This window comes from Dermacentor variabilis, chromosome 1 (genome assembly GCF_050947875.1).
Source record: "Dermacentor variabilis isolate Ectoservices chromosome 1, ASM5094787v1, whole genome shotgun sequence".
NCBI classification, from domain to species: Eukaryota; Metazoa; Arthropoda; class Arachnida; order Ixodida; family Ixodidae; genus Dermacentor; species Dermacentor variabilis.
In genome coordinates this window covers 129,599,150-129,622,659 of record NC_134568.1, presented here as the reverse complement: position 1 = coordinate 129,622,659, position 23,510 = coordinate 129,599,150, and the positions used below count along the sequence as shown (strand labels likewise).

Below are 23,510 nucleotides of genomic sequence, written 5' to 3'. Positions count from 1 at the left end.
ATCAAGTGATGCATCTAGTTGAGCTCCATGCGAGCGCGTGTGCAAGTTTCCTGGTTCTCATTGTACTGGTGTGAGACATGCATTGTACTCAAGATAGCATAGCCATCTTGAGTATTCAGATGACGTGAACCTCCCCAGTGCATGGTATTGAGAAGGCTCACGTCACAATAGGGATGGTTATAAAACCGGCCGCTTAGAGGGTCAGGCTACCTCTGATGGCTCCTAAGCAAGTCCCAACAGCAGGGGTGGAGCTCACAAAAATCAATATATTAGAATATTTCATCACATGTGTTATGCAGCAAATGCTTTTCTTTAACGTAGATTCCAATGTGTGCTATCTGCATAATTTTTCTGTCTATGCCTGGTTTACCCAGAAAACAGCTTTACAAAGACAGGACTTGGATCATTCTAATCTAATATGGAATCATAATTGCGTCATTATGTGTGATTCATTTTTCTAATGCCAATATACAGTGTGTTTCAGCAAACACTTTCAAAAAAATCCTAAAGGTAGGTTTTTCGAGAAAAATATGAATTCTCTTCAGGAGCAAGCTTTCAGGTTCGGTGGATGTCACAAATTATGAGAAACATGCAAATTACATAGTTAAATAACTAAAATTGTCTAACAAACTTTTTAATTAGCAACGTTTGGCGGTTATTGCCAGTGGCGAGTTTGTAGCCACGGAGAAGACAATGCCGCATCAGTTTTTAAAGCAAAGGAAAAGTCACTCTGTAAAGCCCTGCAGCCCGCGAAAATCAAGTATTTTTCCTGTATGAAACCGAAACACGGCGAACATGGTGCACCAGAAATCTAGTGCAAACGTAACGTCCGCTGATGATGCGTTGCGGTGACAATGCCCAATTTGAAATGTCTGTGGTGATACCCCAGGCTAGGGAGCATCAATGCTCAGCTTAGACCATGGCTGGTGTTATCTTTTCTTTTGTTGGTAGGTGCAAGAGGCTAGCCATCTCCCACTACATGGTCACCTGTTGGTAGACGTTGCCAACAGGTTTGCTTTTCTTTTTTTCTTTATCTCAACCACTTCTGACGAGCTAGATGTGAGGCGTGACCACCCGTTCATTTATTCATTAGGTTCATGCGCTGTTCGTTTATAATCGTTGCATGTTAGGAGCGCATGAAACAAAAAAAGTTTGTTTGCAGATCGAGGAGGACTTTCACAGCAGTGGCTGCATGCTGTTAGTTCTTGTGGCTTGTAGCACCAGTTTTACAAACGTGTTGACATTTCCCTTTAAAGTGCTTGTTTTTGGGGTGCGTGTGCGACATAGCGATTTCATTACCACTGGTGTGACCTCGTCCATTTGAAGATCACGGTTTCAACGCCGCAGTGTTAATATTGTGCAAATGGCCGCACCAGCGCAACTCCAGTATTCCGTTGCCGAGAAAGTGGACATTGTGCTGGCTTATGTGAGCGTGCAAAAGGACGCAGAGCTGGCATCGATGCTGTATGCTGCCCAACATCCTGACTGCCGTGTGCCAGCTCACCCCATATTCATATCAATATTTAATCAGTTTAGGACCAGTGTATCAGTCCATGCGTAGAAAAGGAAGTGACCAGCCAGTGCAACCGATGATTTTGACACCGATATACTGGCATACGTCACTGTCAGGCCGGAAGCAAGCATCAGGGAAATTGCCAGTGCATATGGAGCGAGCCCAGCTTCAGTTTGGAGGTCACTTTCAAGACGCATCTACCACCCATATCATGTATGTCTTCACCAAGAGCTGAGACCAAGTGACTTTCAAAATTGGCTCGATTTTTGCAACTAGTGCCTTATTCAATGCAATAAACATCCGGAATTTCTCAACAGAGTGCTTTGGATCGATGAGGCTCAATTTTGTAGGGATTCGAATGTCAATTTGCACAACGCACATTATTGGTGCGATCAGAATCCTCACTGGCTTCGTGAGCATAAGCACCAGGATAAGGCTTTCAGTGAATGTATGGTGGGGCATTTATAACGGCCGTATTGTTGGTCCGTGTCATCAGCGGAAACTATACTGGAAAGAAGTACATAGAGTGCGTATTAAAGGGCGTTGTCTCCGAGTTCGCCTCAAAGTTACCACCGGCTGCGCTGAAAAAAATGTGGTTCCAGCACGATGGAGCCCCGCCGCATTTTTCTTCACCGGCTCGTAAATTCATTGACGAGTCCTTTCCCAACCAGTGGATTGGGCGTGGTGGAAACACACCCTGGCCGCCTAGGTCACCCGATTTGTCACCCTTAGACTTCTTTCTCTGGAGATATGTTAAAAATTAGGTTTTCAAGACGGAACCAGCCAACCTCGAGGATATGAAGCAACGTGTGAGAATCTCCCTCGACAACATTCCCAGACAGATGCTTTTATCTACTATGAACTCCATGAAAGAGCACCTTTGTCTATGCATCGCAATGGACAGAAAGCAATTTGAGCACATCATATAATTATTCTGTGTTGTCGTCCAAAATTATATTACTCTTGTGGAGTGCCCAAATAGACCTACAAACAAATGGAAGATTGAAAAATAAACCATTTTTGTTCATTGATGTTTGTTACATGACTCAAAACTGCTAAACATAGTATGAAGTCAAGATTTCCTAATCCTAGGCCAGCACATACAACAAATGAGACAGCAGCTGGTACGAAACAATGTTGTGCTACAATGCCAAGAAGTTGTGAGCTACGGATCCCTCGTTTACTTTAGCTGTCAAGCCCATACCACGTAAAAATAACTCCTGAGAGTTGCATGTCACGATACTGGCACTGCTAAAAAAAACTCTGCACTGTCACAAAAGCGTGGCTTTATTCTTTCAACGAAGCTAGCGTAATGTGAATGGAAATTAAAGGACTGCTTCCAGAGGCAACTGCACTGGCAGAGCGCCACACCAGCACCCAACAGCAGCTTAAAATCGACAGCTGCGTAGTTGGTGATGACTAGCCTCTGCCTTCCGCTGAGTGAGTAAGCAAAAGATAACGCTGGCTGCTCCCTATGCTGAGCGTCGAGGCTTCCTAGCTAGGAAAAATAGCACTTACATTGCGAATTGGCCACCACAGTCATTGCAACAAGTCACCAGCAGACGTTGCATTTGCTCGAGACTTCCGGCACTCCTCAAGTGCTGAGTATTGTTTTTGAGCGGAAAAAAATGTCGGGTTTTCTCACGCTGCAGAGATTTAGACGACTTTGTTTTAAAAACTGATATGACATCATCTTCTCCGGGGCTGCAAACTCGCCATTGACAATAACCACAAAATTTTGCTAATTAAGAAATTAATAGTCAAGTTTAATTAGTCAGCTAACTAATTAGTCTGCCCTTGATACCTCCTGGCGTCCGCCACAGCTAGCAGTTTCCTTCTGAAGAGGTTTTCTTTTTCTCTCGTGTTCACTGAAACACCCTGTATAACTTGACAAAGCTAAGGTAGCTGGTTGTGAAAAGTGATAGATATCTCATTATATGTGACAACATTGTATGCGACCAGCAGTTCATGTTGCCATCCTTTATTTGTTAGCTTGAGAAAAAATTTCATAAAACCGATCGTGAATCATATCTAGCATCTGTACTCATAGCAGTAAACAAGAAATAACTTTTTTAGATATTTTAGATACTTATATGACTCTAGTTAAAAAGCAATTGAATGAGAACAAGTTAAGGACCGCGCAAAGAGCGATGGAACGAAGATTGCTAGGCATAACGTTAAGAGACAGAAAGAGAGTGGTTTGGATCAGAGAGCAAATGGGTGTAGACGATATTATAATTGACATCAAGAGAAAAAAAATGGAGCTGGGCAGGTCATGCAATGCACCGCTTAAATAACCGTTGGACCATTAGGGTTACAGAATGGGTACCAAGAGAAGGGAAACGCAATTGAGGACGACAGAAGATTAGGTGGTGCGATGAAATTAGGAAATTCGCAGGCGCTAGTTGGAATCGGTTGGCGCAGGACAGGGGTAATTGGAGATCGCAGGGAGAGCCCTTCGTCCTGCAGTGTACATAGAACAGGCTGCGGATGATGGTAACAAGCATTAAATTTGTTTGTTGGCACAAAACCATTTAACTTGTTCACAGTGTTGAGACATATATAAATAAGGTATACCCTTCAAAGAAAGCCTACTGTTTTCTTTCTTTTATAGCTTGAAGAAATCACAGAACTGATGAAGGAAGGCATCAAACTTAAGAAAACTGCGCATGCTGTGTCTATGGTAAGCTTGTCTTTTTTTACATTACCTTGTTTGTATTATGCATGTTTGTAACAAATATTCAGTTAACATATTCACAGGGTGTCTACCAACCGGGAAAACCGGGAAATCTACGCATTGCATAAAGCCGGTTCCCGAAAGTCAACTTCGCCTTAATACAGTAGTGTTACGTGGTGAAGCATACGCAAAGTATTGCGGTGAAGCTTAGTGTGTAGAGGGGCAACTGTCACGGGATGCAGTATGTATTCCTTAATTATACATGTGTGCACACGCAGTCTCCTGTCACATTACGAGCATCGATATGCCTAATAAGTGTACTGGCAGGCTTTCAGAGCATTTCCAGACGTGTCTATGGCGATTTGAGCCCTTAAGGGTTGTAAAAGACAGGCATTCACTTTTTTGTACTGCCTGCTTTTTTGGACGTTTTCGCGGCCCCTGGGAAGTCCAAAAAATAGGACGTTGACTGTACAACAGACCAAGAGGATGCTTCAAATGGTCCGTGGGGCGAACGCGTGACGGAAGGAGGACAACACAAAGGACCGACGTATTGAGGAATGAACAGGAAAGGAGGTGTGCCGCCGCTTCTGTGGAGGAGCTTGAACTCAAAAAACAAAGTGTTGGCTGATGCCGAGGTGCAAGTGTCCTCACCCAAACCAAAATAAATTCTTTAAAGAAGTGAAATGCAACACTGAGGCGTTGTGCGCAGTCTGAGAGTATGTCAGGGCAGTTGAGGTTGACTTTCCAACTGCCGAGAGAGAATCTCACATGTGTCAAAGTTCGGGCCTCATACCAATGAGCTTGCTATCAGTTAATAGAAATAACTCATATTCGAAAATGTTTACTCTGTGTGCATCTCTTTTTATTCGTATTTGAAAATGTTCGACTCGATTTGCAGTGGGCTTTAGCATTCTTTTTTTGAAGATATCTTATTTGCTGTGCATTTTACTAACCTGTCCCTTCCGTTTTCTTTTTGAATAGAGTAAACACTACTCCTTGGTATTCAAACTGGATTAAGTCCTTTTTTTTAATTTTTTTAACATGCTTTTTAACAGCCCACCTTAGCATAAAACAAAGTTCTGTGTCACTCGTGAATTTTGCAAAGGCACTCAGGCAAAACCTGGGAAACTCGGGAAATTCGGAAATATCAACTTGGTAGACACCCTGATTCAGTTAACCATTAAGCCCAGGAAACTACAAGAGTACAAGCAAATTGCTGTGAAAGCTGTACCAGTCTATCCTGAAAGAAGGTGTAGTATTCAATATCACAATTGTAGTGCCACAGGGCTTTTGCCACACCTTGGTTGCCATGTTTGTATTATATGTTCTTATAACATACATTCATGGCAGATTAAGTTGTTTTAAGGTGGGATACCATAGCCGCCATCTTGCAAGTAGTTCAGATTTCATCAGCAGGCGACAACACTCACTCATGATCGAAAAAAAAAATTTTGATTTGCCAATTCAGCAGGAGATCTGCTTTGGTTAAAAAAAGCATCTCCGCCACCCCACCCAACTCCTCATGTTTCATGAGCGATGAGTGCTGCCTTGGCCCGCTATCATCATTTTGTTGCTCACGCAGTGTCAATAGGAGTACAACTGAACAGTGGCATGACCAGTTCCTTCTCACCTTGAAGCTCACACTACTGGTTGCCTTCATCAATTAGTGCCTATTTTGTAGCAAAAGTAGCACGAGGGAACAGCATACAAAACAAAAGCCCTTTTCCCCATCCATCCAGAGTGCAGCCACGACAATCAGAAACGCCCAGAGCAGACCACTGTGTTCATCTCCTCCTATCCCCATCTTTAGGGTTGCATTCCTGACCACCACAATGCACCTGCCACAAGCAAAGGATGAGCAAAGGATTTTATTTGTGGTTATGAGAACAAAAAGGAGAGGGTTCTGCTGGCCGGACCATAACTGCCTTGCGGGGGCAGCAGGATCGTAATCTAGCAAGATGGCTTCCATTTCTGTTCATTTGTTAACAGTGCTATGCACATTTATGTTAATAATTTTATGTTGATTATTAGAAGATCATACAGGTCACACTATTTTAGAATTAGCATGAAAGAAAGGAACCTTTATTCTTGTTTCGATATCTTCATCCCAAACGAAGAGCTCCCCGTTTGCTCGCAGCTTGTCGCTAATGAGTGAAACATTCTTTCCTTGTCGTTTTTTATCCTTAGCACTTGCCCATAACAGCTTTCTTTTCTGCAGTGTCTCACGCGAGTAATCATTTTGGATAGATATTTTTGTCCCTTTAAGCTTTTGTGCATTCTTAAACACTGCTTGCTTCCCATTATATTCCTGAATATGAACTATAATTGGTCTAGGATTGCCATGTCTGCCTAAGCGGTTAATTCTACCAATAAATACGCATGATACCTGTAGTTTTGATGCTAAGAAGTTGTTTAGAACTTCTTGCTTTAAATCTGAGTATTTCTCATTAGGATCTTTCTGTATTCCAAAAATAACTAAATTTGAATGTACACCGCGGTCTTCCAGATAGGTTAGTTTAAATTTCAAGACCTTAATTAATTTTTCGAGGGATTCGACCTGGGCAGTTCATTTTTCTATTTCAAGAAAGCGCAAACTAAGATCAGACATTACTTTTCCATGCTCTTTTGCTGTTCCCTTATGGTAGCCACTTCTTCAGCTAATTTATTTTGCCCTGTCAACAATTCCTTCAGCATTTCTGCTGTCCAAGGGCCTGAATTAGTCTCTACATCACCACAAAGAAGTAGCACACATACAGAGAGTATATCATATGCAATCATAATACACCTTTGTGGGCACCGCAGGACCAGAAGGCCACGATAATCACTACAAAAGCTGCTGTAGCTAGGACTAACCTGCACGAAGTAGAAAAGGGGATTTCATGACAACACGCCACAGTCGGATCCGCCGTACCCACTGAAGGTGTAGTTCTGTGGACGATCTTTATAGGCAGGTCTGATGACGCAGTCGCAGTAAATGGTGCTATCGTGCTGGCTTCAACGGAAGAAAGGAGTTGCACTGTGAACTAGCTGAGATGTGTACACGTGTCAGCACAGAGACACATGTTAGTGACAAGGCAAGATTCTGGATCAAGCCTTCCGGCAAAACCCAGCAGAAGAGCCTGCACGAAGTAGAAAAGGGGATTCCGTGACAACTTGCTGCAGTCTGGTCCGCCGTACCCACTGAACATTTCTTCGCCGTTATGCAGAAATTATCGCTCATTCTGTCATTGTGCTGTTTCAATGTTCCCGGGTAACTGCAAAATTACCTAGGGGTTGGAAGAGGGCTCGTGTTTTTCCCATCCTTAAAAAAGGCAACCATTTACTCTTAGAAAATTACCGTCCTATCTCATTAGTATCATCAATTTCTAAAATGCTTGAACATGTAATATCTAAACGCATTGCGGAATTTCTTGAACAAAACTCTATACTTACTAACTTTCAGCATGGTTTTAGAAAGAGTTATTCAAACGTAATTCAGTTAGTCGCAGTGGTTCATTCATTTGCAGGAACTCTGGATAAGAATGGTCAAATGGACGTCATATTCCTTCATTTTAGCAAGGCGTTTGACAGAGTTATTCATCACAAACTAATTACAAAACTTAAGAACAATAACTCTTTCCGTATCATGGGGAAAATAGGTGTTTTTTGCAGGTTAAGCTAGATTTTCTTTTTCTGAACGAACTACTGCACTCAATATTTTACGTAATACATAAACAAAAAGCAGAATGAATGCACTTTTCATGCATAGAAATGTTATTAACGAGATATATGTCATAAAAAGTATATATATAGTGCGAGAATCAAGATTGTGGGATAAAATTGAACAAAGTTTGTAAAGACATCTACTAAGAAAAAAATGTAGCAAAAATTATGAGATATACAAAATGTATTGCCATCTAATAGGCACTATCTCCGAAAAAATCTAAATTTTTCATTCAGCAGGTATTCTGCTACAAAAATTTAAGTGCAAGCACTACAGTTTGACATGCCAGACTGCAGCCGCCAATCTTCCGGGCTGGTTTGCGTCGTCGCACCTCTCAGAGTCAAAGTCCGACGAAAAGGCAGCATCCTCAGACTCGCTGCTGCTTGATCCATCGATAAAATCACCGGCAGACTCAGCGGAATAGCAAAATCTACAATCTTTCTAAATGCATGAGCCGTTCCCAGAGGCAGCCATTTTGCTTTATACTTTGACGATTGCAAAACATTGGAGTGCATTAAAAATTTAACGCCTGTAGGGGAAAAGGCGAACTGCTTAGAAAACAAAAATATGGGTCTTTTCCTTCACGTCCTATGGCGCAGGGTGTCCATGAGGGGCACGGAAGGTCTTGAAAGCAGCGGTTCAAACCATCAATAGCGGGAGGCCATTTTTGCTTTCTACTTTGACGATCGCGAAAACTTTGGAGTGTGTTCAAAAATCATCACCTGAAGGGGAAAAAAAGCGAACTGCTTAGAAAACAAAAATTTAGTTCTCCTCTTTTACGTTCAATAGCACAGCGTGTCCGTGAGCGGGCCGGAACGTCTTGAAAGCGGCATTTCAAATCATTGTTAGCAGGCTAACGATGCCCAATGTCCGCGGTACAGAAAGAGTTAATCTGCCAGATATATTTATTGCATGGATTGAAGACTACTTGACAGATTGTGCCCAGTTTGTTTCTGTAGATGGGAACAATTCAATCTTTCTTCCTGTAACATCAGGCGTGCCCTAGGGCAGTGTTCTGGGGCCATTCTTGTTCTTACTTTATATAAATGACATTTTTAACATTGTTTACCAGGACATTGCTTTTGAGGAACTCAAATCAGACTGTTCATGGATGATTGTGTGCTCTTTTGTCAAGTTACTTGTACTAATGGTCAATAGAACTTGAATTTAAGACTTAATAACATATTAAACTTGTGTGATGAACACAGTATGGCTCTAAACACACAAAAAACTGTTTATCTTTGTGCAACTTGTACAAAAACACCGTGGTTTGTTTCCATTTTGCATAGTATTTTCCCTCGGTACCTACTGTTCATGGGTAATACCTACTGTTAATTGGTGTTATGTTTCCATTTTATGAAATGTTTTCCTATGGTATCTTTTATGTTTGTGCTTTTATCATGCCTCTTGTACCTGTCCTGTGTGGACCGATTCTTGGTCTTCAGTATAAAATAATAATAATAATAATGTATTTTATTGTTATTGCCCCATTTTCAATACGCAGGAATGAACGAAGCCGCCACCTCTACAAATGTGTCATTAGCCAAAAAATAATGTGCCTGTGTTATGTATACCTGCATGTATCTAATTTGCTGCGTTGCCTGGGTAGAGGAGTGTACTAGCCTGAAATTCCAAATGCTCTTTGCACAGTTATTTGCACATATCGCCTCCATCAAAATGCAGCTGCCACAGCGCGATATCAAACTCTCGACACTGAGATCAGCAGCGCAAGTTTCTCTCATATGAGTAGTGTTATTTATTATTCATGTTTTAAGCAGAAAGCAGCACGTGAGGAGATAAATATAATTTCATAAAAAAACAGTAGTAAAGAAATTCGCTGGGACTAATATGAGACAATTGAACATTGTGTGTGTGTGTGCGCGCGCATGCACACGCCATGCGTGGTGCGTTGTTCTCTCTGTTCAGAGGAATGGCACCTCTCTGTCAAAACAAAACAAGTCAAGCATGTTGCTTCGAAGCATGTTTCAGTCTTAAAAAATAAAATCATGTATAGTCTGCACTATGCCACATTTCAACTTTCAGGCTTGTATAGTCCACACTATAATTTGGAAAATATAGTATACATCAGGGTGTCTACCAACCGGGAAAACTGAGAATTCTCAGGGATTTTGAGTAGTCTGAAAAACTCAGGGAATTTGTGCCTCTATCAGGGAAAATCAGCTGTAATCTTATTGAAAGGGTTGAAAGTCGCGGTAATGCTGGCTCGATATTGAAAGGGTTGAAAGTCGCGATAATGCTGGCTCGAGTAACAGACAGGAATCGTAATGAATCGTCTTTGACGTTCTGTCGTCGGCTGGAGGAGTTGCCAGTGTACAGTCAACGACCGACTTTCCGGATTCCCGATAATTTGGACGGCTTCGCAGCACCACCACATACCCCATAGAGTCAATGTATCAGAACGTCTTAAATTTCGGATGCAAGAACTCTTCGCTGTCTGATTTTCCAGACGTTTTGCCGGGACTGCAGGTCCGAAACGGCATTAATCAAAGCCACCACTACTGCCATTTTGATTACCTCGCCGCTTGAAACTGGCGCTCTTGCACGCAGATCCGCTGGCAGCTGTAGCCAGCACTGCGGCAATGCTAGGCCTAGCTGCTTTGACGTTCGCTGTAAAGCTTCTTGCCGTTAGGCGCCATATTTTTTATTGAAAGAATTCGCTGCTGTCAGCAATGACACGGACTTCGCCTTTGTGGTCCTAGCGATTGGCTTAGAAGCTTGGAAAGCATGGTGCGTTGCATAATGTCGGTTCCCGAAAGTCAGCTTAACCTCTGTACATAAATTTTACTTGGTTAAGCATGCGCAAAAGTATTGCAGTGAAGCATAACAAGCATGGGATGGCACTATTGCCCCGGGACAGTATGTATTCCTTAACTATACACGCGTGCACCCGGTACTTCCTGTCACAGTACGAGCACCAATATGCCTAATACATGTACTGACAGGCCTTCAGAACGTTTTCAAATGTGCCTGTGGTGGTTTTAGCCCTTAAGGGCAGTAAGTGACATGCATTAATTTTTTTCCAACTGGCCGATTTTTCGGATGTTTTCGCGGCCCCTAAGGAGTTCGAAAACTCGGACGTGGACTGTGCAACTGACCAAGAAATGCTTCAAATGGTCCGTGGGACGAACGAGTGGCGGAAGGAGTACAAGACCACAAAGGACCTATGCATTGAGGAATGAACAGGAAAGGAAGCATGCTGCCGCCATTTTGAAGGAGCTTGAGTTCAAAAAAACAAAGTGTTGGCTGATGCCAAGATGCAAGTGTCCCTCATCCAAACCAAAATAAACTCTTTAAAGCAGTGAAACACAACACTGAGGCGTCATCTGCAGGCTGAGAGTATGTCAGGACAGTTGAGGTTGACTTACAAGCTGTTGAGAGAGAATCGGAGAGAATCTCAATTGTGACAAAGTTCGGGCCTCATACCACTGAGCTTGCTATCAGTTGATAGAAATAGCTCATATTTGAAAATATTTGCTTTTGTATGCATCTCCTTTTTTATTCGTATTTGAGAATGTCCGACTCGATTTGAATTTTTTTTTAAGGCATTTTATTTGCTGTGCATTTTACTAACCCCTCCCTTCTATTCTCTCTTTGAATAACATGAACACTACTCCTTAGTATTCAAATTGGATTAGGCGTTTTTTTTTTTTTAATTTTTTCATATGCTTACTAGAGAGTGACAGCATCGGGCGATATGGTTTCAGCTCGTCTTGACATAAAACATAGTTCTGCATCACTCAGGAAATTTTGCAAAGGCACTCGGGGAAAACCTGGAATGCTCAGGGAATCTGGAAATGTCAACTTGGTAGACATTCTGATACATATATATATCCTGTTAAAAACCATCATGATTTCTTACCAAATTTTCAACCCCCTCCCCCAGACAGACTGTTCCTGTGCACTATGCAGTACTAAAAGTAATGCTAAAGAAAAAGTAACTCTATTTAACTTTTTCTTAGAAACATGTCCTGGAAAGGCTAGCCTCATTTGAAGGGCCAGCTGAGAAGTCCGAGTTCTTTCAACGTTTTGAAAAGTATCCCGATACCATTTGTGAACAAGACAGGTATGCTTTATTTTTCTCTAACCATTTCTTGTGCAAATTTTGTTTGGCAAGTAACAAACATGTATTGCGCATGTGGATGACACACGGGAGAAAAAAGTTTCCAGTAAAGTCTTTTGCAGTATATATCAAAGCCTTCTGTCACAAATTCCACTAATTGTAGGGAGCTTATGGCACATCAAATTTCTGAATTAGTAATCATAAATGTGGGGAGAATGACCACAAGTTATTATACGGCCATTCACATTCCACCTAAGGTATGTATCAGGCCTTGTATGGCAACCTCAAAAGATGCAGCCCAGAGGCCTAATTGCAGTGAGCTGCAAAGTGTGGAAATTTGCAAAAATCCTAGGCAGGACAGATGACCTGGCAGCACTTTGTCTACAAAAATTATGTAGTTGGAGTCGCTGAAAGTGTGAACGAGACAGTATAGGATGTTCTTACAAACAGCCACAAGAACAATATCTCATGGCCGTGTTGTGGGATGGAACTACAGATGGAATAACAATGAGAACAAAAAGAAAACAATTTTTTAACAAGATATGCAAGTGTCGCCAGGTTTAGGTTAGTACAGTTATTTCAGCAATGTATGTATTGACAGCAGATGTGCGAAAATTGGGCTTGTTAACGACATTGCAAATGCCTCAAACTGGTTCAGTTCTTTGCATTCACGGTAGCGTTGGAAAATTTCTTAGTTCATGTGTACTTGACATTCCTGCTTACTAGCAACTTCTGTAGAGCAGGCATGCCTAAGCCTCACAAAAGCACTGCACAGTCTTATGCAGCAGCAATGGTCTTGCTATACTGCACACTTTTGACTGAAGGACATGTTTGCTCTTTCTGCCTTACCACAACTTCCTTGCACACATGCACTGTACCCATGCTTGCAGCTAGTAACGCCATTGCTGCCCATGGCGATTCAGGTGACAGAAAATAAACAGTGTATTAGCGTCATCACGTTTGTTGTTAAACTATGGAAACTTTAGACTAAATATGTATTTCATGCACTGTGGTCATCTACAGTGGCTAAATACATATAGGTAAATGTAAAAGGGAATTAACTCTCTAGCGGTCATGCGTCGGGCCCCACATGACACATGAAAGTATCCGTTCTGGTCAGGTAGCGCCCTACACACACATGCTCGTGTTCCCCAGTTATTTGGGTTAGTAGCGCCAGCTTTTGCAAACTTTTTCATGTAGTAAGTGCGCTTCTCAATGTCTCCAACCTTTTCTTTTATTTATTTTTTTCCCCTCCTTCATGTTTGAAGGGATTCTCGCATGATTTGTGGTGTGAGGTGACGACAGCAATAATGGCCAGTATATTCCTATGAGGATCGCCCAGCTCATTGCGGGTGGTTTGAATAACAGAAGATAAGTAATCTTTTGGAACAAAACAAAGGTTACAAGGCTTACACATGCAATACAGAGTGATTTTATCTTTGCCTTTAGTTGCATTTTAAAATTCAAATGCCAGCTGTTAGGGTCTGGTCATAACACTGTGTCATGCAATAAAAAGGAACCTTCGTAGTTTTGGTGGAATGTTCAATAGTTTACCAAACAGCAACAAGCATTTTGAAGCTCTCAGAGCAGAAGAATGTTTGCTTATTAACGCTTTGCAGTCAATTGCAATTACCCAATTTGTGGTCATCCCCGTTAGGAGCTATTTCGTGCATTGAGACACCATGCAGAAAAAGCAAACAGGTAAATGAGCACCTGTTAAGTGATTTATTTCAGAAAATTTGCTTATTCCTGAGGCACTCAACAGTACTGGAGCATTGTGTAGTAGCACTCGAAGCAGGCTCCTGTGTGGAATCCAAGATTCGTGCTGTAGGTCTGTAGGGCCTTCATAGCCGCTGTCTTTTAAAGCACTCTCATCCGAGGACGTTTGCTGACTATCTGAAGGCAACATATATTCATCCAGGACACCAAAATCATCTTATTCACTGAACTTACATGAATTGCGTCAATAAAATGCATGCGTCATCTTAGAGGTTGTACTTCACCAGCAGTGCTGTTTGCATTGAGTAAGAAGGCCGCATGGAGAGTATGCCATACACTCGCAAATAGCATCAAAGAGTGTTTTGGAAGGGTAGCATCAGTGCGTTCGGTAGAAAAGCCAATAAAATTTGCCAACCTGCATTTTCTGTCATGTTAAAGTGTATTGGGATGTGCCAGTGTATTGACTACAATTTGCAAATTATAGATGGGACTTTGCATCATAGGATCTGGCGCCATATTTTCACAGCAGTGGCACCAATGCAGTCCGAAGTTTAGCATTTCTTGCTTACAGAGGCTCTGCTTTTGGTAAAAGCGGTGCTTTGGGCACCTTAGAGCACTGATCTGTCACTTTAGTTTCACTGAATGTGGCGATCCACATCGCCAGGGGGCTAATGAGAAAGAGAAGAAGACAACAAAGTTAGCCAGAAAAATGTAGCAATAAATGGGTTCTACCTGCACTAAGTCGAGCTATGGTACCGATTCCTTTAAATAATCAAAAAATCTGTGAACATCTTATGTGCATTTTTCTCTTTCAGCCTAAGAAGCAGAGGTGCTTCTTAAGTTGCATTAGAGTGCTGAAACAGGTTGTAACACACACGTGCACACACACACACACACACACGCACACACACACACACACACACAACACACACACACACAGAGAGAGAGTCAAACTACTTTTAATATAACGAAGTTGTACTTGCAGCGAGAAACTTTGTTAAATTGCAAATTTCTTTAATTAGATCTTTTAAAGTTTCAACATTAAAAACAACTTGACAACTTCCCAGAGCATTGCTGGTGGGTAGTATCTCTAGAGATACTAGCTCAAGTATCTTACTAGAGATAGTATCTCTAGTAAGCTGTTATAAACAAATTGGAAGAAGGTCGGGCCATAATAGCACGGTTATAAGCGTAAGCGCGTGCAGTGCTGATTGCGCTGAGAGTAATACATTGACGTAGCTCACAGCATGCGAAATTTTTGGGCGTTGTGTCGTACAGTGCCGTAAGTCTGTGTCTCAGAAACATGAGATTACATAAGCGACCACCAACACTAGATGCAAGGGAACAACCGTGAACCATTTCGGCTCAGGCTTTGCATTTGGCACAGAGAGATTACCTCCAAAATACGGTGCATGGCCAGGGCAAGGATGCACGTGAAGAGGAGAAGGCAGATAGGCGCGTGCTTGAGGACTTGGCTCCCCCCTTCCAGCGCATGCTTGATGACATTATTGCACATTCACTCCCTCCTCATCCCTAACGCAAAAGGAATAGTAGCTCTCATATTTCTCCAAGCACTGCGAGCTGCGGCGCAACAAATGGCACAGCGGTGTTTCCTGCCTACTGCGTCCCAGTGCATGTGCACTGTGATGGCGGTTTTGTTGCTCAAACTTTTCATGCAGAAGGCTAGATTTACAAGCCATACTACAAGTACATGATTGAAATGGCCGAAAACTTCATTAAATTGAAACTCTGTCACAAAATTAATTTGCTAAATCACGAAAAATAAATAACTATGATTGAGAAATGAAAATAGTTTGTTACATCACGAATTTCGTTATATCGAGGTTTGACTGTGTGTGTGTGTTTTTTTTTATTTTTCTTCATGTCATTAATTTCCTCACGCTTTCAGAAAAGTTCTCAGGCAAGACGCAGTGAAAGTAATAGAAACATCAGTGCAGCCTGCCTTCAGTAAGCTAAGAAAGTTCATTAAAGAGGTAAGTGCACTTGAATGTATATGCCATTTTTGTTCTAAGGTGACCCTATTCAAGTGCCATTTTGCGATTGCTCTGTAGTGCAGCTGCACTGACCTACAAGTCTTCTTTGCTAAGGTTTTTGTACTTGAGAGTGCTTATATGGCAAGTGCATACATGATTTAACAACCTCGTTTTTATGCGCTACGCTATCAACATAAAAGTTGCTGCACTGGAAGTCAACCTCTCATTAGCGCTCATCATCCAGCAAATTTGCATTTATTACTACACTCAATGCAAAAGAGTGATGATTTCCAGCCTTGAAGTACCCATATTGTGCTTTGCCTGTGTGTTTTTTTACTACTACTTATTTCTTGGTGCTGCTTTGAGTGCTTATCACTAGTTATTACTGGCAGATGTTTTTATACGAGCAGTTTTCCATGTTGTAGCAAGTGTGAACACAAATGCAATGTGCCCGTACCATCTCTAGGAGTATTGGCCTCACCTAAGGCCAGAGATCGCAGCCACCTCCCTACCAGCTGGCGAAGCCTACTACAAGGAGTGTCTGCGCTACCACCTTGAGCTTGACCTCAGTCCTCAGGAGGTGCATCAGTTGGGCCTAGATGAAGTGAAGAGGATATCTGGCAGCATGAAGCAGGTAACTGTATCTTTATACTTTAAGCACCCCCGAAACTAAACATTTAAGGACCAGAAGCGTTAGTGACATTTATTGGAAGCTTTTTATAGACTGCTTTATTGAGGGCGTCGCCATTTTGCCATCACGCAGCGCTGCTTACCGTCCACAGCCATAATGGCATGTGGGATCGCGCTAGAAGAAACACAGCGAACATGCTGTAGACAACGAGTGGCAAGTTTCTGTGTTCTTCCAAGAGGTTTCAACAAGTTCTTGTGATTAGGAAACTTTTTCGCGTGTCATCACTAAACCTTGAGCTTTGATGTACCCGCAATATCGAATAGTGATGGGCCTAGAGGCGCTGCTGCAGCTCTGCCCGCAATTGAATTAGTGGCAAGTCGTCTAGACATTGTCGATACGTAAAATATGTGCAACGTGTTATTATTCAATTGCTTGTCTAGCCTTGAACTCTATTGAGGTATCACTCAAGTGACAACAATCAAAGGTGTTGCCATGTGCCGTGTGGTGTGCCGCGCCAGAGTAGATCCCAGTCCACGTAACTAGCAAAGCTCCGAGGAAACACATTCTGCAAGCTTTCGTGGTCCTAAAATTTTTGGGGTATGTTTTTCTAAGCATTGTTTATTTGGCACCTGGGCATCGAGCTTAACAAAATAAACAATTGTAATATCACTCGGCCGGACGGGCAATTAAAATGAAGTACTTGATGAAACAACCTGGTGATAGTGGCCACGAATATTACACGATCAACAAGATGCACTGACACCTTAAAAAAATACACATACTCTTAGGTCTCAAGTGGTGCCTGTGCAAGGGCACCTTGCTGACTCAAGAAAGCTGAAAAACAAACTACTACTCTCTTCTAAGCAACATTATTTTTTTCAGTATATACCACATGATGCACGTCATCGGCCAGACAGCTTGGCGGCGAGATTCACAAGCACGAGAAAGCCCGTGTGAACTAGGCTGGGACAGGGTAGGCATGGCTTGATCACAAAACGATAAAGAACATAGCTTCATTTTCTTCATCGGAATGTATGGTACTGTTTTCATAATATTTTCCATTGAGAACCATGGCCTATCCCCCCTCGTGGGTAAGTGCCATATGTTGAAAGCGACAACAACAATATGTTCGCAGTCAACTTCCACCAGAACATTGGTTGCCAAGCATGATAATCTTAGAACATATTCAAACAGAATAACTTTAATGTGCGTGCACGAAGAAATAGTTGACTTCGTCCATTCGCACTAATTTACCAACTCGAATATGCACCTTTCATTCAAATCCCAATTTTATCATGGGTGCCGAGTTTGTCGCCGTGCACTCACTGTGAACAAAATCTTCCGAACATGCACGCGATGAAGCTGGTCGCATCAAATGCTTTCTGTTTATGCTGGGAATGCAAAGCCGACGCTTGTGTACAGCCACAGTGGCAGAGTCCACAGAGTCACCGTGGCTGAAGATGCACTACACATTCGTTTCCGAAAGTTATTTTTGCAGCCGAATACAGCGCAGTGGTAGCCCATTGACCTTAAGTCATTTGACATCGCACCAATTTGCACTGACACCTCTACCGTTCCAAGCTGCCATTGAGAACTCACGCATACCTCCTCGCACATACCATTGTGAGAAGGAGAGTGGTGCGGTGCGCTGGTTCAAGGCTACCATATTTACTCGATTCTAACGCACACCTGTTTGCCATGACCTAAGAAAAGAAAAGTCCTTTACAGTAACACGTGCCTCATTCTTTCATACAAAAATACAACTGTCTCTCATTTGGAAAAACAATGCTTTACTCCCAGTGCACTAAAGTTGCGATAAATAAAAAAAAGTTGCAGTTTTGCCCGAAAGGCAAAGGATCGATTGCGATAGCAAATTAGTTGACAGCTGTACGAAAAGTAAGGATAGTAGTTTTATTGGCAGTATAAACTTTTAAACGTTCGTGTGCTAACTGAACTAACAAGCATGGTGTCATGCGTGCACAAGCAAACAGGAACACATCTCACTCAATGACCGCGGGAAAATGACGCTGGAGTGAGGAAGTAAGGTAGCAGGAGCAAGTGAATTGACCTTTGTGTGGCCTCTCACTTCAACGCAAACTAAGCGACGAGAACACAGTGTGGTGTGCCTAGATGCATAGACTGCCTCCATCGCAGATCACTTTCAAGATAGGGGCAGCGCCGTAAGCACCAGCTGACAGAGTAGAACTCCTCTCTTGTTTGCGCCAGTTCCCGCATGCAAGCTTCAAGAACTCTGAACACCCGTGATGCGGCCCAATTTCCATCCGTCTCCGCACACATGATCACTTTCCTTTTAATCGCGGCATCGTGATGAACTCATCGTGTCTTCACAGTCAGCGCTTCCATGTTGATAGAGCAAACGCTTAAAATGGGAAGATGGACGGTGGACTAACCTAAGCACACATACTACAGCACATGGAAGAAACTATGGTCCCTAGAATATTAGAGGAAACTACGGCAGCTAGGCTCGAAGCCCGTACGAGGCGGCCATTTTGAAATGCCGATGTCAATATGGTAATGCAGATTTAGCATCATACTCTATTCTAACGCGCATGCAGTTTTTAGACCTGTTTTACCGGGAGGAAAAGTGCACATTATATTCAAGTAAATATGGTATGTTCCTCCTCACCTATAAAAAACACTATAGGGACAGAATCTGCCAAAGGATATGTGAGGTGTCGTTTTCAAAACTGCACAAACTTTCCTACGATTAAAGAACATATATAGGTAGCTTGATATTAATAGCAGTACAAGCATGGATGAACAAACCGATCGTGGCTGCTTTTATACATTCATTAAACTTCTGTCTGCAAAGTGCACTGTAGCTCAGTCAGCGGGATAAATAGTAACTCGGCATATAGTTATTTCAGCTGTTCTCCCTTGTAGCCTTTTTTCCCATAAAACGTTTCATAAGGTGTTCAATATATTCCCTAATATGTTCAATATATTAAGGAGCAGTGGAGATGAGCCAGCATTTTATTGTCATAGCATTATTCTTTTCAGCTTTCTGGTTATAAACTTGCGATTGATCTGTTTCTTTGCAAATCACAGTGGGCAGTTGCACTGTTTGCTGCTCCCAATTCGTAACCCAACTTTCAAAAAGCATTGGATATATTCTGAGTTTTTTTTTTTTTTTTGAGCTGTTTGCTGCTATTCCCCATGCAGTTGCCATGCATGCTACACACAAAGCAAGCCAAAATTTCATGGAAGTACCACCAAAGCTTCCACCATTCATCAGCCAAGTTCCATAATGAATAATGGTGGCATTTCATTACCAACAGCTCCTTGCTTTCGTGCATCATGCTCTTTCCCTTGGCACACTCATGTGCAACATTCTCTGTGCAAGCAAGGGGGTCAAGTGTGCATTCAACTGACGCTGGAGCCTTCACATGCTTTGTTCAGTTCCTGTACTGTGCCGTATAGCAATGTGGAGTGTTGCGCAATATTTTACAGTGAATAAGGGCACTTGCACAGGCGGTGTTAAAAATGTAAGAGATAGACAGCTAGTTAAGGTTCGGTCAAGGTCTGAAATCGACTGTGTGCTCTTGAGTGAAAGCCCCACACAACAGGGAGAATTGCGTGTAATAATTTGTACATACATTGTCGAAGCGCTGATGCATAAAAGCAAACTATGATGGGGAAAATAAAGTTGAACAAAATTATCAAATTAACATGCGCTCATGAGCATCTACCATTGTTTCAAACATTGTTAAAACAGCCTATACATCAGATTGGAAAATTAACAACCAGAGAGAAGCTTCTGTGTCTTCACTGCTGCTGTGCTTTAAAAGTGATGCTGCCAAGTCGACCAAAGCTCAAATTTTGGATCTTTTTTAAGGAAGAAGTGCTCAGAGCACTGCAGGCTAACTTTGATAATACCTCCAGTCGAATTCATTTTTTAAAAAGTTTTTTGTGCGCAAACAAACAGGGACAAAGAAGAGGAGCAACACAAGGATGAGCGCTTTCTAACAACTGGTTTTATTTTCGAAGAACTTCCTGCTTAAATACGCACAGGTCTGCGCGATCTAGTCAACAGAGCACACCTATAGTGCATATAACACTTGAGATAAAATGCCGTGGACCAAAGCCACCCGGTCAACATAAAAAACACCAAGACGCATGTAACAAGCACTTGTGATGAAAATGCGTTAAAGATGTGATGACAGAAGGGAAGTTCCCTTTTGTCATCATATATATCTATATTCTTATTTACGACTCAGAATTAGCTTGTACATTTACCTTTGAAGGTTGGCACTGCTGCATAGGCCGAGCGAAATCACGACGCTAATCACACCAACTTTCTGCAAATAAACAGCTTTAGTATATCGGCATCAATGTGTATATGAAATAAAAAGCATGTGAATAGCGTTTCAGAAGCTATACTGGTGTAACAGGTACAGGTGTAACATGCATAATTGTTTATGGACAGAAAGATACTATATACAGTCTTGCCACACATTTCTGGTGAACACAAGCTGTCCGCCACTGAATGAAGAAATGCTTCCAATCTCAAAGAGCCATCACAGGCTGGTATGCTGCTAAAGTTCCTCCACTTTTGTAGCTGAAGATGTCACACCACTTCGTTCACAATATCTAACAAATTGCAGCTCGATTTTCACATAAACACGTAGCTTTCGCAAGGGCGAATTCTGTCACGACTGTTCATCTTTTGGTCCAGACTGCCTGCTCTCTCTCTTGCCATTACCCATTCGGGAAGTTTTTACGATATAGGACTTTTCAGCGTTTAAGCTGAATTTGCTTCAAACAACTTAAAATTTAAAAGAGGAATGTTTTTCTGTACATGCTGGTTTGAAGCATTACAAATAAAGTTTACAATATAAAGGCTTAGCTGACGCTTCGATTACCGCTGCCAGTGGTGTGCTGTCATCGTTCCTATGGTGCCGCCACCCCAAGGCTTAGACACGAAACACGCCACATGCCGTGGGCTTGGCAGCAGCAAGCACGCCAAGGAAGGTCGGCAGGCAGACCGTTTCCATGTTCGCAGCATGGTGAGAGGCCGGCAGAAGGCAGCCAATAACAACGGCAACTGCGCATACTGTACGGAGTGGAAACTGTACAGCACTGGCAGTCTCTCCCACGTATCACTGCTCATGAGGCTCACACTGTGCTGTATCTAACGTTCTTGCTGGGCCAGTTTTGTGAAGTGCACGTACAACTTCCAGAATTCGCTGCTGGTTGACCTGTCAAAGAAAACCCAGAAGGACATCCAGGGCTTCCACTATCATGAATAAATTTCTAAAAATAAGTTCCTGGCTCTCTAACATGCTAACTTTATTTGTTTTTTAGGGATACGAGTTTTGGCTGATACAAATATATTACGCAACCCCTTCAAATTCGTATCACCGAGGTTTTACTGTATACACCCACACAAAAAAACTAGGCTCTCAGCACTCATCTAACTGAAAAATTCAAGTTGAAATCACTGCATTTAAGCCCTCCCACCAAGAGCAACCGCCATGTAGGCTTGCATTGTGTGACGTCAGATGGGACCACCGCTGTGTTGACTGCTTCGAAACAGTCAGAAATCACATCAAACATCTTGCTGCCCATGTTCTGGCACCCAACAGCGCGCGCAGCAAGGGTGTCACAGTTGAATTGTGCCCACAATTCTTTCACTCGCGCAATAAAACCAGCTGAAACCCTAGAACGCCTGTAGAAACTACCTAGGGCTGATAGTTGAGACATACATGCAAACACAAAATAATGCATAGCGACCACAACACATTTCCAGCTTCTACAGTCACTTCCGGTGCTTGCAGTATAGCAGGGCCTCCAAGATTTTATTTAGTTACTTCGAGGGAGCCGCAGCTGAGGGTACGATTCATTTCGTCACTAATTAGTGTTGCTAGACTGCCATACTGTTCAACTGTGAAACAAAAAATTCAAATACAAAATTTATAGCACACCAAATGCACTCAGATTTTGCCAATGAACTGTGGGACAGGTCCAATTTAACATGCAGTGCATAATTCAAGCTCAAAATTGTATGTCGAAAATTCATAGACATTTATGTTGATCTTAACATTTTTCAGATTATCAAGTCCCTGGGTTCTGATGCAAGCCCAAAAGAATTTTCTGCAATGATCCGCAATGATTCATCTTTCCTGTGCAAATCAAGTGTGAGTTTTTGGCAACTTGAATATCAAATATTACGAGTGTTTTCCTACTATAGGTGCTGCTTCAATAAGTGGTTTGTCATACCCTTCATGAATGCAACCATAACACAACCTATGGCACAAAGGTCCATCTAAGGCACATTTAGTCCATACGGCACCCCCATTTCAGGTACTGATACTGTACCCTAAATGCCCTGTACCTAGTTCCATTTTGTCAAGTAATTTTATTAAGGAGACATCGTACAAGTAATAGCGATCTTTGTCCAGAAGATGCAGTTTCAGGTTCCTTTAGTTTCAGGTTTCTTTGGTATTCAAGATTATGTTAGCCAAATACGAGGTGCTGCAAAAGAAAATTGGCAGCTATGCATCACTGGAGACCTTCCGAATTCTAGCACTCCAATGGCAGGCAGTGCATGCGCGTCAGTACCATGACAGCATGATGGCAGTGGAGGCAGTGCGAATGCACCTTAGCATCTATATATTTATTGCAATAAACAATTCCTGGTACTGGTTTCCTACTATGCCAGCAACGTCCGATTTTTCAGACTTGTAATTTTTGAAAAATAAGGCAGTCTGAAAAAATGAATGCTTGTCTTTTACTGCCCCCAAGGGCTCAAATCGCTACAGGGACGTCAGAAATAGCTTTGAAGGCATACCAGCATACTTAATAGGCGTATCCGTGCTTGTACTGTGACAGGAGATGGCGGGTGCATGCATGTGTAATTAGAGGATACATACTGTGTGCCGTGACAGTGGCCCCCTTTTCATTCATGGTATGCTTCACCACAGTTAATCGCGTGTGCTTCACCGCGTAACTCCGCTGCATTTTGGCGAAGCTGACTTTTGGGAACCGGCATTATGCAAGGCGTCGTGCTTTCTGCCCATCAAGGCCATCGGTGAGGATTACAAAGGTGGAGTCGGCGCCATTGCTGACAGCGGCTAATTCTTTCAATGAAAAAGACGGCACCGAACAGCAGGAAACTTGGTTGTGAATGTTGAAGCAGCTAGGCCTAGCATTGCCAGCGAATTGGCGTGCA

General features: G+C 42.4%; 1 protein-coding gene across 2 annotated transcripts in view; it reads left to right on the top strand.

The window, feature by feature from the left end:
• LOC142584615 (uncharacterized) overlaps positions 1-23,510 on the top strand; it is an 81,740-nt gene that overhangs the window by 27,763 nt on the left and 30,467 nt on the right. For both annotated transcript variants that reach the window (XM_075694755.1, XM_075694759.1), the window contains exons 5-9: positions 4,128-4,196; positions 11,874-11,977; positions 15,603-15,687; positions 16,154-16,321; positions 22,390-22,476. In XM_075694755.1, coding sequence (XP_075550870.1) covers positions 4,128-4,196; positions 11,874-11,977; positions 15,603-15,687; positions 16,154-16,321; positions 22,390-22,476 — 513 coding nt within the window. The remainder of the gene's footprint in view (positions 1-4,127; positions 4,197-11,873; positions 11,978-15,602; positions 15,688-16,153; positions 16,322-22,389; positions 22,477-23,510) is intronic.